This window comes from Chelon labrosus, assembly GCF_963514085.1.
Source record: "Chelon labrosus genome assembly, chromosome: 3".
Lineage (NCBI taxonomy): Eukaryota > Metazoa > Chordata > Actinopteri > Mugiliformes > Mugilidae > Chelon > Chelon labrosus.
The window spans coordinates 28713579-28733195 of record NC_140339.1 but is presented as its reverse complement, the minus strand read 5'-3'; the positions used below and the strand labels follow the sequence as shown (position 1 = coordinate 28733195).

At 41.2% G+C, this 19617-nt stretch overlaps 1 protein-coding gene across 1 annotated transcript in view; it reads left to right on the top strand.

Annotated features, from left to right (window-relative positions):
- Positions 1-1440: 1440 nt before the first annotated feature.
- The window catches only part of adamts17 (ADAM metallopeptidase with thrombospondin type 1 motif, 17), a 92977-nt gene continuing 74800 nt past the window's right edge, over positions 1441-19617 (top strand). The window contains exons 1-3 of the mRNA XM_084574984.1: positions 1441-2721; positions 3070-3434; positions 13874-14045. Of these exons, the coding sequence (XP_084431110.1) occupies positions 2664-2721; positions 3070-3434; positions 13874-14045 (595 nt within the window). The 5' untranslated portion in view covers positions 1441-2663. The remainder of the gene's footprint in view (positions 2722-3069; positions 3435-13873; positions 14046-19617) is intronic.

Here is a 19617-nt window from a genome sequence, read left to right as displayed (position 1 = left end):
TTTATTACTAACACACTATTTAAAATGAAAGTTTAGAAATTTCTTATGTGCACACGGCTAGAAAGAACATATAGAAATAAAATATAGAATAATATAACTTAATTGGAGGAAGTGGACAGCTCATGCAAAACACAGTAACACTTCAGAAGTGCCCCTAATTTTGTATTAGAAGGCAATATAAGTGTAAAGATATAAGTATACACACGTCTCAAACCATACATGTATATTTGCACAATTAAAAATACACGTCATTTCGCACATCTATCAATCTTTCTACAGATCTATTTCCACAAGAGTTTGTGTTTGCATAAGGTGGAAATGGTTTAGATAAAAGTACAGTATATAAAGATAGAATTTTAATATTTACAGTAGGAACAATACAACTTCCTGAGCTAATGGCTGATAAGAGGTGTTGGACAGCCTCAAAATGTCCAATGTGTCCTATGTAAGTGCATAGCAAGCAAGCAACATAGCAACAGGCTAACACAGACTAACGCTGCATAATATCCTATTTCATTATTACATGCAGAATATCATCATCATTACACTCATGAATAGATGACAGCAGCATACCTTTATCTCTTGCCTGTTTCCCCCCTCTTCTTTTCTCTTTCTTCTAAACTGGGCACCTGATGATTTTGACCTCTTCCTCTTCATGGGGTTAATTTGGCAGTGAAGAATCTGCCCTTATATCTGCAGCAGGTGGTCAAAAGTGCATGGACAGCAAACATTCCATTCCACTGTTTGTGTGTCTCTCTATGATGGAAAGATAAAGTGTTTACCTGTTCAAAAAAGCCACAGCACACGTTTTCTCTCACACACTATCTCCTGGAAGGTATTGCACTTGGCGGTTTCACATGAAAATAGAGAGTGATGATTGGGTCAGGAGAAACTATAGCAAAAAGAGAAATATAGATTCTGGCTTTGTTCTCACTTTTACACACCTGCACAAAATGGATGTAAATATGGAATAGAAGTGGACAGACAGAAGTCTGTGTGGTAGGCTGAGGCTATTCAACAGTCAAAGCATTTCTCAAAAAAAGCACAGTGGAAGATTAACAGGCTTCCCATTTCTTATATCAGTCTTTTCATCAGATTTTGGGAAGTGGCTGCTCTCATTCAGACAAACAGCACAAGACTCAGCACAGATGTTCTTGCTGGCTTGAATTTGGCACTCCAGTTGATCCCAAAGGTGTTTGGTGGGTCTGAGGTCAGAGCACTGTCAAGTCAAGTTCTTCCATTCAATCATTCTCCACAAGGCAGTGCCTTGTTGAAATTTGAAACGGCTCTATTGTTTTAAATATCACGACATTCTCGACAATCAAAATCGTCCTTCATTGGAGCTAAGTAGCCATGACCAGGACAGGCAGACACAGATCCTGTTTAGACTTGTATGTTGCCTGGGCCATTTGATATGCAGTGTATATCAAACAAATATACGTATAAATACTCGTTCACAGAATCACAGAACATTTGCTGCCACCACTCTATTTTGCATCAAGGCTTCGTAAGTTCTGGGAAAATGGTTTGGTTCACAGATGTACTATGCTTACACGGGCACAGACCTCAAAAACAAACACAGCAAATACATCAACATGTCGAGATATGAAGCTAACTCTCAGCTTGACTGGAGAAGTCCAGTTTCCAGTCCCGTATCCACCGTAAAGAATGACATTTGAATGACAGTGTGAACTTTCAAGTCAGCTTGGGCGGTGAGTCATCAAAATGCTAAACCCACATCCACTAAACCAGACAAACCACATCAGCTGATGAAGCTTGTCGTACAGTCGGTAACAGTGTTAGGTAGGTCTTCTTCTGCAAGAGTCTGCAGAAGGTAGTCTCAAAGACCGTAACTCTCTGTGGAACAAAATTGACTAAAGACTCAGTTTAATTTAATACCTTGTATTTATTCATTCGTGTTTATTGTCTGTTCCACGACATGCTAATAAAAGCATATAGACGTGTGAAATACAGTTTCTCCTGGCCCCACAGTGGAACGTACACACTGACAAGACACGCACAACAACTACTATAAGTGCAACTACTGCTGCTCTACTCTATCTACTACACTACAGATATAAAAAAGAAAAAAAATGAGATCTGAACAGAAGATATACACAATCTACAAGTAGAACTCTTATTACACAGTGAATGTACGCTGCTATTGATAGATACAACTATACAGGTTAGCTATAAGAACAAAAGCTGTCTATGCAATGAATGAATGAATGAATGAATGAATGCTGCTACTGATAGATGCAACAGTACAGGCTAACTGTAGGTGCACACACACACACACCACACATGCACACAGGCTTAAAAAGCTAATTATCTGCACTCCTTTTCTCTCCATTTGAAACCACGTGTAGGGTTTCAACCCCGACAGCGACAGACAGCTGGCCCGACCAATGAGAGGTCAACGCTTTGTCGGTATTTGTGGGGTCAGGGTTTAATGTGACCAATCCGACAGCCCCAGGGGCCGGCCCGGGCTGCGTAGGCGTGTCCTGGGCTACAAAGTCGCTCCAGCCTAAGTTAACTGCAACTTCTCCTACTTTAGGTAAAGTTGCGCTGGGCCGATCAGTCCGCAGCAAAGAGCTTCATTTTTTCCCCTTAAACTCCAGTCACCCACCTCTTCTACTTCTTCTGACGAGCTTTGCTTTATCATGCGTAACAGCCATGTTACCCATCTGCTCCTCTCTCTTCTTTGCATCGGACTGACTGGTAAGTAGGCTGCTGGAGCTCTCTATGAGCGCCGTGTTGTGCACGTCTGTTTCTCTTAGATATAGGTCAGCTAAAGAAATCTGGAGTGTGCTAATAATGAATAGTTGGAGGAAGTCGGCTGTGATTCCCACTGACAGCGATTGCAATAAGTGATTACTACTGCCTGGCGCTGTGGGTCTAATAGTCGCTGTCTGTAGAGTTTTGCAAACCACAAGTTGAGCTGTGAAGTTGAACGTGGCTGTAAAGAGTCATGGAGCTCTGGAGCAGACGGCCAGCTCACAGTCAGGATAGGAGTTTTATTTTTGCCCAGCGTGGTCGCTGTTTGATGGAAACTGTCTCTACCCACAGCCCAGTCTGAGCTGGAGACAGATGAAGTGGTTCCCAGGCTGCTGTCCGGCCAAGAGGCACACCTGTCCTCCGACCAGACTGTCCGCACGCCGCGGCGCCGCGGTCAGCGCTCCCTGGACGCCCCGACGGATGCGCCTTCTGACCCTGGGAACATCATTCTGTCACTGCCCGCATTCGGCAGCAACCTGTATTTAAATCTAACCCGGGACAGCACGTTTCTCTCGAGGGACTTTGTAGTGGAGGAGAGGCACGGGGACCAGAGCGCAGCGGTCAGCCGCCTGCCCATGAAGCAGCTCTGCTTTTACTCCGGCTCCATCATCAACCACACGGACTCTCTGGCATCGCTGAGCACCTGTGGCGGTCTGGTAAATCCATCTTCATTTTTGGACTTGTTGATAGGTATCATGTCATTCAGTTCAAGCAGCTGAACTCCAGAACATTCAATTTCATATACTTGGGTTACAGCAGCTGCAGCCACCCTGCTGGAGTGCCTCTGAGCAGGATTCCCTCTCAGTAGTAATCGTTAACCTCTAAAACCACAGTGACCTAACATGGCTATTTAAATCAAAGTGGTTTAATTCACTAATGTTTTTGGTTTGAAGGCATGGAGCGCCATAAAACATTCATTTTAACAATCTTAAGGTTTAAGAGGAAAAGACTGAAAATGCATTTTAACTTTTATCTATGAGTCTCAGTGAATCAAAAGGAGCTATTTCCACAGTGAGATGAGTTCATCTTGTAAACTAACTGTGGGTTACGAATTTCATCTTCTATTTCCAAGGTAAAGAAGAATCTTTCATAGCTTCACGCAGTTCAAGTATTTGTTTGCTTGTGAGAGAGGAATAAGATGATTGCCCCATTCCACTCCAACCTCGACTTACTTAGAACACTTAGAAATAAAAGGTGGGCCCTGGATATTAAGAGATCAGAATGAACTTAATGACTGTAAACGTTGGCCAAGATTCATCTTAAACATAAAGCTTCATGTGCTGAGATCCAGACTTTTACCACCTGTAGCATACGCTGACATCTGAACTGACTGACGGGGGTTTGAAGAAAATATGAATTTCCAAACTGTGAGCAGTGAAGTTCCACATTAGCGGAGGCATTTTGATAATGCTCTTATGTAAAAGTGAGCGTGCAGGTAGGGGTTCTGGCTCGGCCTCTGACTCTTCTGCAGAAACTGGCGCGAAGCCAGCTCTCAAAGTAGGCTGCTCCTTTATTTCCTCTATATATCCTCAGTGACAGTTTAAGCATTCAGCTGACCTACAATGAATGAGCGGATCATTGTCCAGCTGTGTACGGACACTGTTAGACACATGGTAGGGTTTATATGGAAAAAAAATACTTTGGCAGCTGCAGCAGTTTGAACCTGCAGCCTCTCTCAGGCTTTCCACACCAGTACTTGTCTGAGTGAGGGAGTCCAGGACGATCAAGTGTTCCTGTTTAAAAAAAATAAATAAAATAAAATAAAAAATCACAAATACTATGAGAATTTAGCAGCCCCATATTTGCATGGTATGAGCCAAATCATATAGTAGATGAAGTAACATAATGTGAAGAAGTGCATTTTGACAGCAGTTGCACACAATATATGAAACAATAAATGCCAGTAGAAGAAATACTTCCATACTTTACTTGATGTTTACGGTCATTTAAGAGCAGTGTTTATTTGACAGCATTTGACCACTAGAGAGCACTGATATGTCCCCACATTTTCACATCACACTGTAAAATGTCATTACATTTAAGTTAAAAGTCACAAATCTGGCATTGGTTGAGCTATACTTCATAGAAGTTCTGGTCCAAATTAAAGTCCAAGTTGTAACATACCAGCATTATTGTGACACCTCAGTGTACAATAACTATACTCATACTACTAATACAAATGCCAGACATCATTAGAAGAACTGGAACACTTCAACAATCAGAGAAACACAGAGATCTATAAGAATGACACAGCCATAGGATTCACCAGAATACATGTTGCACTGTAGACAGTTGGGAGCTCTTGTCTCCCCTCGGATTATTTCCTTGCATGCAGTCTGAAACGAGAGGTGGGCTGTGGGCAGTGATTTGTTCTCATACATTTTTATTAGCAACTCGGAGTGTGTTTCTAAGCCAACTGCTCTTTGAAGCAGTCAGAAGAAGTAAAGCTGGCAGACACGCACGCAGTCAATACCCAGGTTCCCTTGAAACCCGGAGTAAAGCTCTGACTGGCTGCCAGCCAGGGGAGACTTTCTGACCTTTTTTTCCCCAGATAGCTGCTGGATGTTATTATGCTGAAAAGAGAATGCTTTTTATTGTGACAGACATTCAGTGGTGCGAACCATGTCAGGGTCAGTGACGCCTTAAGCCTCTCCCAAACACAAATACACCTCACCTAAAATGTATGACGACGTCCCGTGTTATACTTAACTTCATATGGTCCAGACTTCATGTAACGCTGTCCAGTGACAACCGCTCTGTTTGCCAGGCTGCCTCAGCACAGAGACTCACACATACCCACAATTGTCCAGCCAGTTGCACTGGTAGTTGATATAAAAGGTGATCAAATTAATCATGATGAACGAAGTGTATTGTATTGGTTCTTCCAAAAGGGCAAAAAAGACAGGCAGTGAGACTACCTATCACCATAATGATAATAATAATGCGAAAAAATAGAACCATAAGTCCCTTCCATTAGTTTGCATATTTTTCAATTTCCACTCATTCCTCTTTGTTTCACTGAAAGTGTGAGGAGCCACTGGCATTTCAATAAAATGTGGCAAGGGCTAACAAGATAATCTCCTCTGCAGAAGGGACTGTCTGATGTCGTCAGACAGTGTACTGTTGTTTATCGGAGATCTGTGTGTCTTTTCTCTCTCGATTTACTTATAAGCTAATTCAGAGACAGTGTTGCCGTTAGGTCTGCAGCTTCATATTATTTTCATGATAACTGAATGTGGTCATTGATTTAATTTGTTTACACCCTTGCAATGGCGTTAAATGTGCAAAATGTATGAGCAAATCAAAAACATTTTGAGAAGCAGGAAATGGTTAATGTTGCTTTTGGCTTGATTTGGCTCACTGTCCCTCAGGGACCAATCTGTGTTTCTCAACAGTATTATACACTGATCAGGCATAACATTACGCCTCTGCGGATCAGGCTTGTTCTAGTGCATCCCACAGACACTTGATCAGTTTGGGATCTAGTGAATTTGTAGGCCAGGTCAACACCTTATGCTGTTCTTCATGTTTTTTTTAGTTGTTCCTAAAGCGTTTTTGTGTGTGTGTCTGTGTCAGGCTGCATCCTCCTGTGGATGGCTGCTGCCATCAAGGAGTGTCATTGCTATGGGGTGGGGATGCCGGGTCTGGTCTAGGTGGGTGCTACATGTCCAAGTAACATCCACATGAATGCCAGGTCCAAAAGTTTCCCAGCAGAACATTGAACTGTCACAAGATGGTCAATGTTATTCACTTCTTCTATCAGTGGTTTTAATGTGGTGGCTGATTGGTGGATATAGAATTTATGAAAATATTTGGCAAGGATTATGTTATCAGAGTCATTAAATAATGACAAAGTGATATTTGTATCAGTCTCCCAATTCAGTATTGATTATGTTGTGGTGTGACTTTTGAGATATATTGTTCAATCAGAGTCAGAGACCCCTACCATCTGGTACCTCCATAGTCTTGTGTTGTTGTGTTTTGTGTTGCCTAGTCCAGAGTAATATATTTGATTTACAGGAACATGGTATGTGTGATCCTGACTTTTTAATTTTGTTACTATAATAAAATGTATTTAGCAGTTGTTGAAGCATTAAATAACCAGGTAGAAGTTTCTGTTTTACGTTGAACCAACAAGTTAACAAAAAAGAATTATTCAAGAATAAGAGCTACCCAATGATTTCCATTGTTGAAAGAGATATTAAAGGATAGCTACCTGATTATAACAGTAAAGACTTACCTAACCTCACCAGTGCTCTGATATTTGGATGCCCAAGAAAAATGATGGAATCAGTCATTTGTTTCAATGCCAGCTTAATGTTTAGGTGACAGTTGTTAAGCCAAATCCTGGAAAAACTAGGTAGTTAGTTTTTTTTTGTTTTTGTCGGCAATGTATAAGGATTTCGGAGGGCACTGATAAAAATTGTTGACCCGCTGAAAGGAGAATGAGATCAGAATGGGTCAATATGGGTCACTATAAAGTCATTAAGGAACTCAGTGCAAAGATTGCTTGTAATTACGCAAAATGTTCAGTTAAATCTGAAGGCTCAGGTCTTCTTCTCTGGTGTTGTTTCACCCAGCAAGCCAATCACTAACGGACTTTTGTTAGCCTTAAACTGAGGAAAGTCTGCACCAGTGTGCACTAGTTGGGGACACTTGATGTGAGTGGTTGGCACAAAAATCTGCTAATGTGTGAGGGGGTGAAGATGCAAAGGTGAACCTGACCCGACATCAGTCGCAGTCAATCAAACATGTTTGGGTAGTATGGACTGATTACCTACCCAACTGCAAATACATGTTGCAAACAGCCAATGAAAAAAAGAGGATGGGACGCATGAAGTAGTATCAGAAGACGGGAAGTAGTGGGAATATCAAAACGACGAGTTGCGAGGGTTGCGACAAAGCAAACCTGGACCACAGAAATGGAGGAGAGATTAATCGAGTTGTGACAGAAGGACGAGTGTCCCTTTGCGAGAGTTTGCACAAGAGTTAGATGTGTTCATTTGGCTCTAGCCGGTTTTATATATCATGTAGTCTGTGATCCCTCATCAGGCACAGTTGTTAAGTGTATGATCTGCAGTCTTTCAGTTGTCATACAAAAATCTGCTAAAGCCAGTCTGTTAGTGTGTACTCTTAGTCTTTCCAAAATCTGTAAAGACTGTGAAAGTTGTGTAGTGTGTCCTCAGCTTTGGTGGAGTGAAAACCTTGTAACAGCTGTACATAAGAGCGGTTTCACATTTTTGAAGTCATCTTGTAGATATGGATAGTTGCTGTCCATCTTTCTCCAATGTGCACTTTCTATTTATAGTATCTTAAAGCCATGTTTGTTAAACCTCCCCCGTGGCATCAGATAACCCTAACCCCTGCAGCGGCGGTTGAAACTTGGCCTAACACCAGACTTAAACATAAGCCGAGATGGAGGTTTATTGAATCTGCGTGGATAAACTGGGTTATCCCAGCAACAGAAATATTCTAGAGGAGGACAACATGATCTTATATAAATAAATGGGAACTAAACAAAATAATAGACAAAGTATGGGAAAGAGCTGCAGTTCTAACATTTGGATTTCCTCAGAGTAATGATATTGCAGAACAGAACAGATTTCTCACTGAAACGCTTTAATCCATCCTCCGGTCCACATCATGCTGGCTAATGGCATTTGTTGGTGGTGGGGTTCAGCTGCGAGCGGAATGTCTGCACAAACGTTGAAGCAGACTGAATTGTTGCTCTTTTTAATGGCATACCACGCTGCTCTAGTCAGGGCAGGCCTGTTTATAGTGGCTGCACTGTGACTGCTGCTGGTGCATTGTGTTGTTTACACAACCCAAACCCTTATGCATGGTGTGTATTAAATGTTGTGTGTTTTATAACCAGGAGATGTCGCCAACAGACATTTGACTACCGTAGTGACGCTAAAATCTTTGCAGCATTGTGATGCTAGTTATATATATCGTTAAAGCACTACATTTTGTTACCTAAAAGGCTTATTCAGCATACCATCGTTAATGTTACTGAAGTTTCTGTGTGCTGTGTCTTGAAGCATCTCCATTCAGGATTATTCTCCAAAGCTATTTTGTTCCTGTATGGCTTCTGCTCTGCTTGTAATATTGTTAGACAATTTGCTTAAATATGTTAGAAGTGGTTCCAAGTATTGACCGTTATTTGTTTTCCTCTGACTAGGGCCCCCATTGCTATCATATGCTTTTTCCGTCATGGTCCCACACTGGCTGAGCCCCTACAGCTGTAGGGTGCAGCCAGTTCATTCTAAAGTCCTGCCAGTGGTGGTGTGCTGCAGTATTTGATTCTACTCCAATCAACCGTTTCACATCTAAAGAAACCTTCAAAATCCAATGGTCTCTATGACATTTCCAATTTACTGCCCTCTTGATTTAGACTTCAATCACTCAGTAAATCAATTACTTGATGTCCCTTTCTTTATCAGTTTTTTGCTTTACCTAACCTTACGCTAAACCCGGTCTCTGCTGCAGCCTTAGCCTGCCATATGAAGTGACAAGCTGACATGAGGCACTTGTTTCTACGTATCGGACAAGACCCGCGCCCTGACACTTCATGTGGCTTCACTGACGTTGCTATGTCAACCAATCATATGTGTTTGCTTCACACAATCTGACAGTCAGTCAACAGTTTGACTCACTGCCATCATATGTAATAATTAGACTGATTGTCAAATTGTTGACCGTAAGAATTGCATCCATATGTGTAAAACTAGCTGTATTCTTTTTGGCTTCACATTACGATCATTTAACTCAATGAGGGAAAGTGTTGATACATTGATGCATTGTGGAATACTGGTAGTTAACGCTTGTACAATGAACTTTAAAAGGAGGGATTTTCAGAGATATAGATTATTTCTTTTATACTTGCATGCTGTTGTAACCTTCTGGGTTGTGCGCCTGGAGACCTTTCTTCTTGCCATCTTTAAGTTGCCGTTCTTGTCTTCTAGTCAGTTGCCTTGACAACTGTTGGATGGCCTGCCCTGAAATGTGGCATTGAAGTGGCGAGATTATGAACCCTATTACCTTTGGCAATCTCTTTTTTTTTTTTCTTTGTCACCACCAGCATAACTTGTCACACAAAATATGTAAAGATTTTGTTGGATTGCCTCACAATTTGGCCCAAATGTTCCTGCCAGATAGTTAATCCTAATTACTTTAGTGATAATGACATTTGCAATTTTGAGTGAAATCTCTCTACAAATGTTTTATACATTGAGGTGAAATTTGGTGGTTCATTTACCATTGCCAGATGATAACTCAGCAAAGTCTGGTTTGTTGACACCACTCAATATGATGTGGAAATTTGGAGGTATGTGCCTAAGCTACTCCCTGTGACCTACAGTTACCCATAAAACCCTTCTCTCTAAAAGCGTAGATGTTTATGCATATGTGATGCATTATTCCAACTTCTTTCTCAACAAGACACTAAAACTAGCACCATATGTGTACAGTGCAGGAAATGCGTGTGCAGGAAACAGTTGCATGACTTAACTTCACGAAATAGTGGTATTCAGAGAAAGGAAGCACTCTGCTTTACAAAAATTAAAGAACTGTCATGTTTGTTAGACAAGAGGTGTTAAATACAGTAGTTGTTCTCTCAGTCAGCTTCATGAGGTAGCCACATGGAATGGTTTTCAGTGAACAGGTCAACCTTGCCAAGAGTCAATTTGTGGAATTTCTTTTCTTTTAATGTGTTTGACACCATCAGTTGTGTTACCCATTGATACAGTTCTCTACAGTCAGTAGCCCTATCCGACTGCTCTTCTATTCCGCATTACAGAAATAACCACTCAGCTAAGAGATACAGTCCATCATTACTTTAAGACATTAAAGGTAAGTGAAATATATCAAGAACTTTGAATGTATCCTCATATGCAGTTGCAAAAACCATCAAACGCTGCGATGAAACTGACTTTCACAGGGAAAGAAACACCAAGATTTACCTCTGCTGCAGAAGATAAATTCATTTCAGCCAGCCTCATAAACCACACATTAACAAGATCTGAGATTAGAACCCACATGAATGCTTCACAGAGTTCAGGCGGCAGACACATCTCAACATTAACTGGTCAGAGGATACTGTGTGAATCAGGCCTTCATGGTAGAATTGGTGCAAAGAAACCGCTACTCAGGAAGGACAACAAGAAAAAAGAGTTGCTTGGACCAAGAAACACAAGGAATGGACATTAGAAAAGTGGAATTCTGGACTTTGGTCTGATGAGATCTTTGGCTTCACAATCCTTGTCTTTGTGAGACAGAAAAGTCGAGCGGATGGTTTCTACATGTGTGGTTCCCACCATGAAGTATGGAGGAGGGGGAATTATGGTGCGGGGGTGCTTTGTTGGTGACACTGTTGGTGATTTACTCCAAATTCAAGGCACACTTAACCAGCATGGCTACCACAGCATTCTGCAGTGACACGCCATCCCATCTGTTTTTGCGCAGCCTCGTCTCTGCACAACACAACTGATGGTGTTCAACACATTAAGAACAAATTGACTCTTGAGAAGGCTCTCCTGTTCACTGAAAACCATTGCAGGTAACTACCTCATGAAGATGAATGAGAGAATTCCAACAGTGAGCAAAGCTGTCGTGAAAAACAAAAGGTGGCTATTTGAAGAATCTAAGCCAAAATAGGTGTCCACATTTTGACTTGTGCTATATGTAGTATTCTTTTTGAATTCTCTGTTAAGCAGTTTATGCTGATTTACAAGTAGGACAAATAGCACAAAACTATTTTTACTCTTTTACAAAACTTTTTTCCCCCTGCCTTTTACAGGCATAGGGATTTTACTTAAGACATTGCTAAAATGAACACACAAAGGCTAATTCAAAATGCTTCATGCATTCCGGTGAAACACACCAATTTTAGTGTTTCTGAAAGGATGACTTTTAATAGCACTAAAATTACATAGTGATCTGTGGCTCGTTCCTGGCGGTGTATCAATGTGCTAAAGTGGAGGTCTGACCACAAAGCTTCTCCATTCAACATCCACATAGCATTCCACTCAGAAGCAGTCCTGACAGCTGACTTGGCACGCTGTCAGTACACACAGGTTTTAGGATTTTGACAGCTGAGTGTATTCAATTGGTTATGAAAGTTAATTTGGTACTAATTAGAAACTTCAGACATTCAGCTGACATGAGTGACCAGAGCTGTTTGAAAGAGTTTGCTCAGTATTATTCACCTAACCTTCTCCAGGTTTCATTGGGGCACTGTAGAATGCTAATGTGCATGTGGCGTGTTAATTACTGAATGTCGTAGGTCGCCCGGAGTGTAATTTCTCAAAAGTATAGACAGCTCTTTCAATCATTATTCACTATATTCAGGTTCTGTTCTATACAGCATGGATGACTGCTGATGCGACTATTCCATGGGTTGTAAGGAGCACCGTAGTGCTGGCTGCCAACTTCCAGACACATTCCCCCCCCCCCCCCATGTGATCCATGTGATCATGTGTGGACTGTGTTAAACAGACCAGGCACCCAAACAGTACAAAATAATTGTATGGCATAATTACAGACTTTTTTTATGACACACCAGTGTGTATAGTTGACTACCCAGCTTCCTACACCCTGCATGGATTTACTAAGACAGCTCTATTAGACTGTGATTGTTACACAAGTGTTAAGCTCTACCTAAGTGGCTACAAGCATGGATTCTGTGTTCATAGCATAGCTTGCGATAATTTGTCCTTGGTTTTGAAGCGTATACATCCCGCCCTTCCCCCTTTCGCTTTCATGGCTAAATACAGCATTACAGGAGTCTGCTGATCTGCTGGGTTTTAAAAAAAAGTACTTGGAATTTCTGTCTTTTTGTGCATGTCCTTAATTAACAAAATTACATTTGTATTTAAGATGATAAAATTAGGTGAAATTAAAATTAGATAAGGTGCTCAAGACACTGGCTGTGTTAAAAAAAAAATGCTGATACAGTATTGCATAAAAGGATAAAATAAAAGCTGTTACATTGTTAAACTGTTACAATTATGGAAAGATGACTGGAGCATTACAGGGCCTGTTCAGACCTTGCATTAAGCTCCGTTCTGGGCAATCCGATCGCAAGTGACAAGTTTTAGGTACATGTGCGTCCCCAGATCCAATCTCTGTTTCATGCTCTGTATGCAAATAAACCCTAACATCATCTGGGGCGCAATAGAATATTGTAACCGCTACTGTCTCTAATGGATCTCTACCGCTGCTCCGGAACTGAGAACAGCGCTGTTTCATGTGTGTGCGTCATGACTGTGGCACACATGTTGAGTTATTATTTACTGATCTGACATTCGTTAAACCTGCACAAAACTCAGATTATAACTCCAACTCTGGAAGTCTCCATACGCAACGTAATCTCCGGTAATAAAGGTAAATAAAGACATGGTGATTAAGGAAATACTTAACCACACACGGCACCTCATACATCAACATTCAGATGATCATTTATAATAGTGATCGTATCTTTTTTTTTCTTTTTCTGAATGAATGAGGCAGAACTCCGCTGAAGCAGGAGCACCCCTGTTGAGTAGGAGGTCTTTAATGTGACCCAGGACGCATTGCGTTCACACTACCAAAGGATTGCGGACATGTGCGGTCCAGGCCACCTCCAAATGTGGTCGGAGATTTGATCTCTCAAATGCGATCTCAGGGGATGTTCATACCTGTCTTTTACATGATCGGATCACCCAGATCGGACCCTAATGCAAGATCTGAACAGGCCCACAGTCATCTACAGTTAAAGTCTGGCCCTCTTTATTCTTTCTGTCAATGTGTGTTGTTGCTGAGTAGATAACTTTCATAAATGACATTTTTGACAATGGATCAGTTTATATGTTTATAACCTTGGCTATCAGGATGTTTTTGTTGGAACTATCTACTGTCCCAGATAACTGCAGGGATTCTTGTTGAGGTGACGAGGGGATTTTCATCCCAGCAGCCATGAACATGCCATAAATGCAGAGCATATCTTCTCTGCCTTCGGAGATGATGGTGAATCATGTCTTTACACACGTGTCCAAGAGTTACACGCACACATCGTTATAGTTTCATATTGCACGTTTCTCTGCTTGTCCCTGCACAGACTGGACTCGTCCAGATTGGGGAGGACAGCTTGTTCATCCAGCCGGTGGGTGAACACGACCCGTCACGGTCGTTCTCTGGACTTAAACACCAGCTGCTGCGACACAGACGCTCAGCCAACACCAACTCGGCTCCAGATGTTGATCAGCCCAACTACTGTGGGACTGTACAAGGTGAGTGTTACAGTAAGAACGATTGGATAGGGAGGACACGGTATTGTGATCACACTGATAGTAAGGTTTGCTGAGACATTTAAAAATGACAGACTCAGTCCTGTGTTTCAGGATATGATATGGGGAGCTTAAAGTGCAGTTGGAATACATAAAAAACGTTCCTATGTTCACTTGTAGGCTAATTTATATTCCATGCGTGCAGACTTTTGTGCAGAATTCAAACATACCCTCTGCTGGGACATTAAACAGCAGCCACAATCCTAACTTTTCCCTACGTTTCAGTGTTGACTTTGTTTGAAACAGTTCTGATGAATAAAGACCTGGCGAGTGTGTGTGCCAGTAACCAGAGAGCAAAGAAAAATGTCAGTCCCAAAATACCTGAAAACATAAGAGTCATTCTAAGATCTCCATTATATGTTATCATTCAGTGTGCACTTTCAGCAGTTCAAGGATAATTGTGGTTTATTAAAACTTATCACTCTTTTTCTCTGTTTTATTTCACATCATTTCAGGGGAAATGGTCTTATCACTAATTGACTGCATGTGTTTTGTCGCACATTCCTCCTTTTAGAGATCTCAGTGATCACTTATGTGACTACAGTGTTATGAAAACTGATCAAATGTTTATTCAGTGACGATAAGAGGTTCACTGTTGATGGGTTCCTATGCTTTTTTAGCACCCTCCATTGAATTGTTTCCCACTTATCAGCCAGCAAAAAATGGATTTATTGATCTAACATAGGAACAGCTGCCATGCTCTTGGTTTTTGAGTTGACAACTCAATTATATTTATCTAAATCCTGATTTTGAAAACACACATGCTGGCTTGTTAAACTCCAGAAAAGTGTTAAACGTTTAGAAATGGTACACTTGCAGATACAAATCGGATTTTTCTACTTTTTTTTTTTTTGGCAAAACCACGACTTCATACATATGGGTCAAATTACAGTAGATGGGATTGGTGTGATCAGAATCTGGGGAATGTTTGTTACACTCACCTCAAAAACCCTGAAACATCATCCAAATCCCTCTGCAGTGATGCGAGCTGTGTGAATGAACTACTGTCTGCCTCTCCGCCCTCCCGGCTGAAACGGGCCAGTTGAACATCCCAGGGAAGCAGCGCTAATAAATCATAGGTTTCAGAGCAGCATTTACTGCTATAAGCCGTGCTTTGATGTTCATTCAGCTCCAGTGTGCTGTAAGAGAGGCAGTGTGGAATGCAGATGTTTCCTTATTTAATGTGTATCTCCTTTCTGCAAAGTTCTTGTTGGAACCTGCTGAGCCTCTCACTATTAACACTTACAAACACAGAGCGAAGCCTCCTTCTGCTCTTCTACTTAATAATGTGCATATTTTCCCAACCCTTGGCGTCTCTGCGCCAAGATTATAGATTTTTCTAGTGAGAGGAATTTACAGTGTGGATTTCTTTTCAAAGCAGAGGCAAAAAGGCAGTCTCATGTTTTTGAAACAGTAAGTGGCAGTGTTTGTAGTGTGGAAGTCATCCGATCAAAAGCGCTAACAGTCAAATCAAGGTGTCTGGGGAATGTTGTTGCAGTGCTCTAAAAGAAGAACTGATGTGTGAAGCCAAAAACGCCACACCAGTCAGCCAGAAAGGGGAATTAAAAAGTTGCAGCAGGTTTGATTGATTTATTAACTTAACAGAATAAGGGACTAGTAGTTGTGTGGAAAATAAGAGGGCTTGATACATTTGCAGTAACGTCCTTCTGAAAAGTACCTTACAAACACCTTCACCTCTTTGGCTCTCTGAGTCTCTGCCATGTAACTTTGAGTTGGTTTCCTCCACATGCAGGGACACAAACTTGTCACCATTTCTAGTGTGGTTAGTCTAACCAGACTCAATTCTTGAATATGACTTTGGTAACACGCCATTGGGATTTCATTATGGGCAGTGTTCTCAACCGAAAAAAAACTTTGCATGCTGGTTAGACCTACAACCAATCAGAGTAAACAGATTAAAGTCCACTGTGCTTACATGACGTTTATGACTACGTCGCTCTCCGGTCCATCCCTGCGTAAAGCCCGTCCATTCGATTTGATTGTCCTTGCAGATTTTTACCGGAAAAATGTGTGGCAGGGTGAAGCCTGGCTTCCGGGCTAGGTCACCTTGTGTGGTTTGTGTATGTCTGGTGAGTTTGTGAAAAAGTACTGGGTTTCTGGGCCTGCAAGGACAGCTTTCAGGAACGAAATGAGAACCAGGTCATTTTTTACTGCCTGGATGCTAGGAATTTCTTCTCGCAGTGCCGTTTAAATCTTAACTGGCTTGTATGACGTGTCAAGCTTGGGACTGTTTCCAGAAACAGAAACAAAGCTAGTTTATGTCTGCATGAAGTTAACGCGAGACTTTTTGCTGTAGATTCTGTGGTAAAAATGTGACATTATGGGCAAAAGTAAGCGAGGAGCTGGCTAGTCCTTTAAAAGAGCAGCATGCTGTAGCTGGTGGACTAACGCCAAATCACTGTCAGACCTTTTCACTAAGCAGGAAGGCGCAAAGACGTGCTGCTCGGCTGCTGAGACGGCGACCATGCTGTTGCTAATCTGTCATTCTGTTAGCCATCAGACGATTACAACTTCGTCCAGACATTCTCCGCGACGTTTCCCCGGTGCACCGTCATTAACCAGAGCAGCCTGACCTTGAGAACTGCGCTGCACCCCCAAAGTTACATAACATCACCCGAGCTACAGACCACCGGTACTTTTGACAACCTGTATAAATAAATTCTTTCCATATGTTCATAACTGGGGCATACACAAACTGGGACCTCCTCTTTAGAAGGAAAGAAGAAAAACCTGTAGACGTGTGTGCTGGGCTGCAGCTCCTCTCTCTACTTGTTTTCAGCCATTGTAGAATAATGGAGCAGGGATTTTCACATGTTTTCATGAGTATAATAAATATCCAAAATTATACATGCCCATTGTGCTGCATAAGTAGTTACTATCCTAATTCCTGTGAGCAGAAACATAATGTATTTCAATTGCTCCTTTATTCAGCTGAGGGAATCTGGAAAGCCATCATGAATATCTTCCTATTTTTATGCTCGGGTGGCACCATGACCCACCTCTGAGTGGAGGCAGTATGGTGCATAGGGTGGAGTCATCCAGCTCTAGAGATTCAGATGTAATAAGATGCTTTGGATGTGGGTTTGGGTGTCCTAAGGTGGGAAGGCGGAGGAGTACGGAAGTGCCATACTGATTATATTCTGATTATTCTCATCTGCATTCATGTCTGCCTGGACTCACCGACTCACCTATCCTTTCTTGTACTTCTCTTCTCTTCTCTTCTCTTCTCTTCTCTTCTCACCAAAGCTTCCATTTCCTCCCTAAAACCACATGGTCTCTGGAGAGAGATGCAGGCTGAAGCAGACTTTTTATCCATTAACAATCAACTCCATGTCCAGAGGTATTCACAACATGACAATCTCTCTCTCATATTGGAGAGAAGCCTGGAGGACGGTGAACAGTGACTGGGAAATGATTGTTTTATAGCTGTTGATACATCGATCGCCAAGAGAGTAAACTTTGATGTTCCCTGTTTCATTGGGTTGGGCCGTGTCACCTAAAATATAAGTTAACTTACAAATTTTGTCTAAATGTGACCTCATAGTGGAATTCCTAATTAACTGCAGTGCACAACAAAGGGTATTTGCTATGGACCCCAGTAACAGTTGTTAAACTATTATTGGGTTAATTTTGCACTTGCTACTATTTGCATTTCTGGTTAGATACCAGACTCCATTTCATTTTGTATGAACCCGTCCTACGTATATGCAATGACAATAGAGCTGAATCTAATTGAATCTAAAGGGTGTCCCATCAGTCTGGACCCATTTTTGTTATTATTTTTTCCACTGGGTCCAGACTGATGGGACGCCCAGTATAGAGTAAATCAATAAGATAAGACAGTTTGTAAGAACAGCATATCTTGAAACATGTCATTCATGTTTCCCTGCAGTTTTTTTTTCTTGCAATACTTGGCATTTAGCTTTTCTCTGTTCTGTGTTCTCTGTTCCAAAATTGGGTTGACTAAGTCACACGTAGTTTTTATTTTTTCTGTAAACATGTCCACAAGGACTCACACACACACAAATATTCATATAAAGCCGTATGGTTCCACAGTATTTCGTAATCGACAGATGTCAAGATATGCAACACGGAATAACCAAGGCAGGAAAGAGGAAGACTGAAAGTGGGTTAACATGTACAGTAAAAATGTGAAAAATGTGAAATGGGGTTTAAAAACATGTTACGTGTCTACAGGGCCAGGAAATGTGGATTCAAATGTCCAATTCAAGCTCTTGCACCTTTAAAAGGTTGATAATCCCTGCTCCTCAGGTTTCCAAGCCTATAATGGTGGTAGCAGTGAGGTATGTGCTATCATACACAGTGTGAAAAACACCCTTAACACATTTTCAGATTTACTGTATAAACAGACATTCAGTATTTATGTTGTTTAGTTCAGTTGAATTGTTGAAGCAGCATGATGATGGTTTCAGTTTGTCTTTTACAAAAGAATATATTCCATACTTGCAGCCACTGACAACTAAACTAGGACAGTTTTGATTATAATTTTTACTACAGTGCCCGTTCTGTAGCGCTTCATGAAGCAGATCTAAACCTAAAAGTGAACAAATTCTGCAATCTAAAAATATTTTCTTTGTGAAAGTTACAAATCTGTTTATCAGCTTGCATAGGGCGTAGTTCTTCACAAGCTATGTACACTTCTACGTCACTATAGCAAAGCAAGAAGGTCACTGTGAAACCCAAAAGGCTTGAGCACTGTATGCAAACAGAGCAGAGACATTTAACGGCAGTAGAACGACATACAGAAGCAATGGAAATTAGATCACTACTGTTAGACCTGCAGTGATTACACAGTTTATTCACTGGTCAGATTGAGCAATGAACAATTATTGTAGGATTTATTCTGTACACTAACTGTTAAGCGTCAATGAGAGAGGACTGTTGTGTACTACATACAAATGAACTGCAGCTTCAAATCAACCATATGCTACTCAGTGCAAACCTCTAACAACTGTCCTTAAGGGCATCAGTGATGTACAATGGAATTATAATAAGGATTCTGTTTTAGTGAACCTGAATTAGAGTGCAACAGCTGGCATCCTGCTTACTGAAATACTCGTCCGATACAATATGTGGGATTCCTTACTGCTGATGAGGTGCTGTTTATTGCCTCTGGGCTTCATAATACATGAAGATGAATACATGCGATTATAATTAATTACAATTAATGGCACCTCAAAGGACAATTACTACTCTGGGTCTAAAAGTGTCTTGACTGTTGCAGTGGCTAGCTCATTATCTTCACAAGTACAACAAGAGTATTCACAAGAAAGAACAAACCTGATGACATTAAACTTATTCTCAGATCTCTCCACTGGCTTCTTAATTTCAGAGTTGATGAAATTTTTGATCTAAATGCTAGCACATTACTTAACCTGAAAAAACAACCTCATTACTCTCACTACTTTCCTTCTGGAATTCCCCTTTTTGGGATTGCTAACAAAGAAAAATGCATCCTTCCTTATTGGGCATA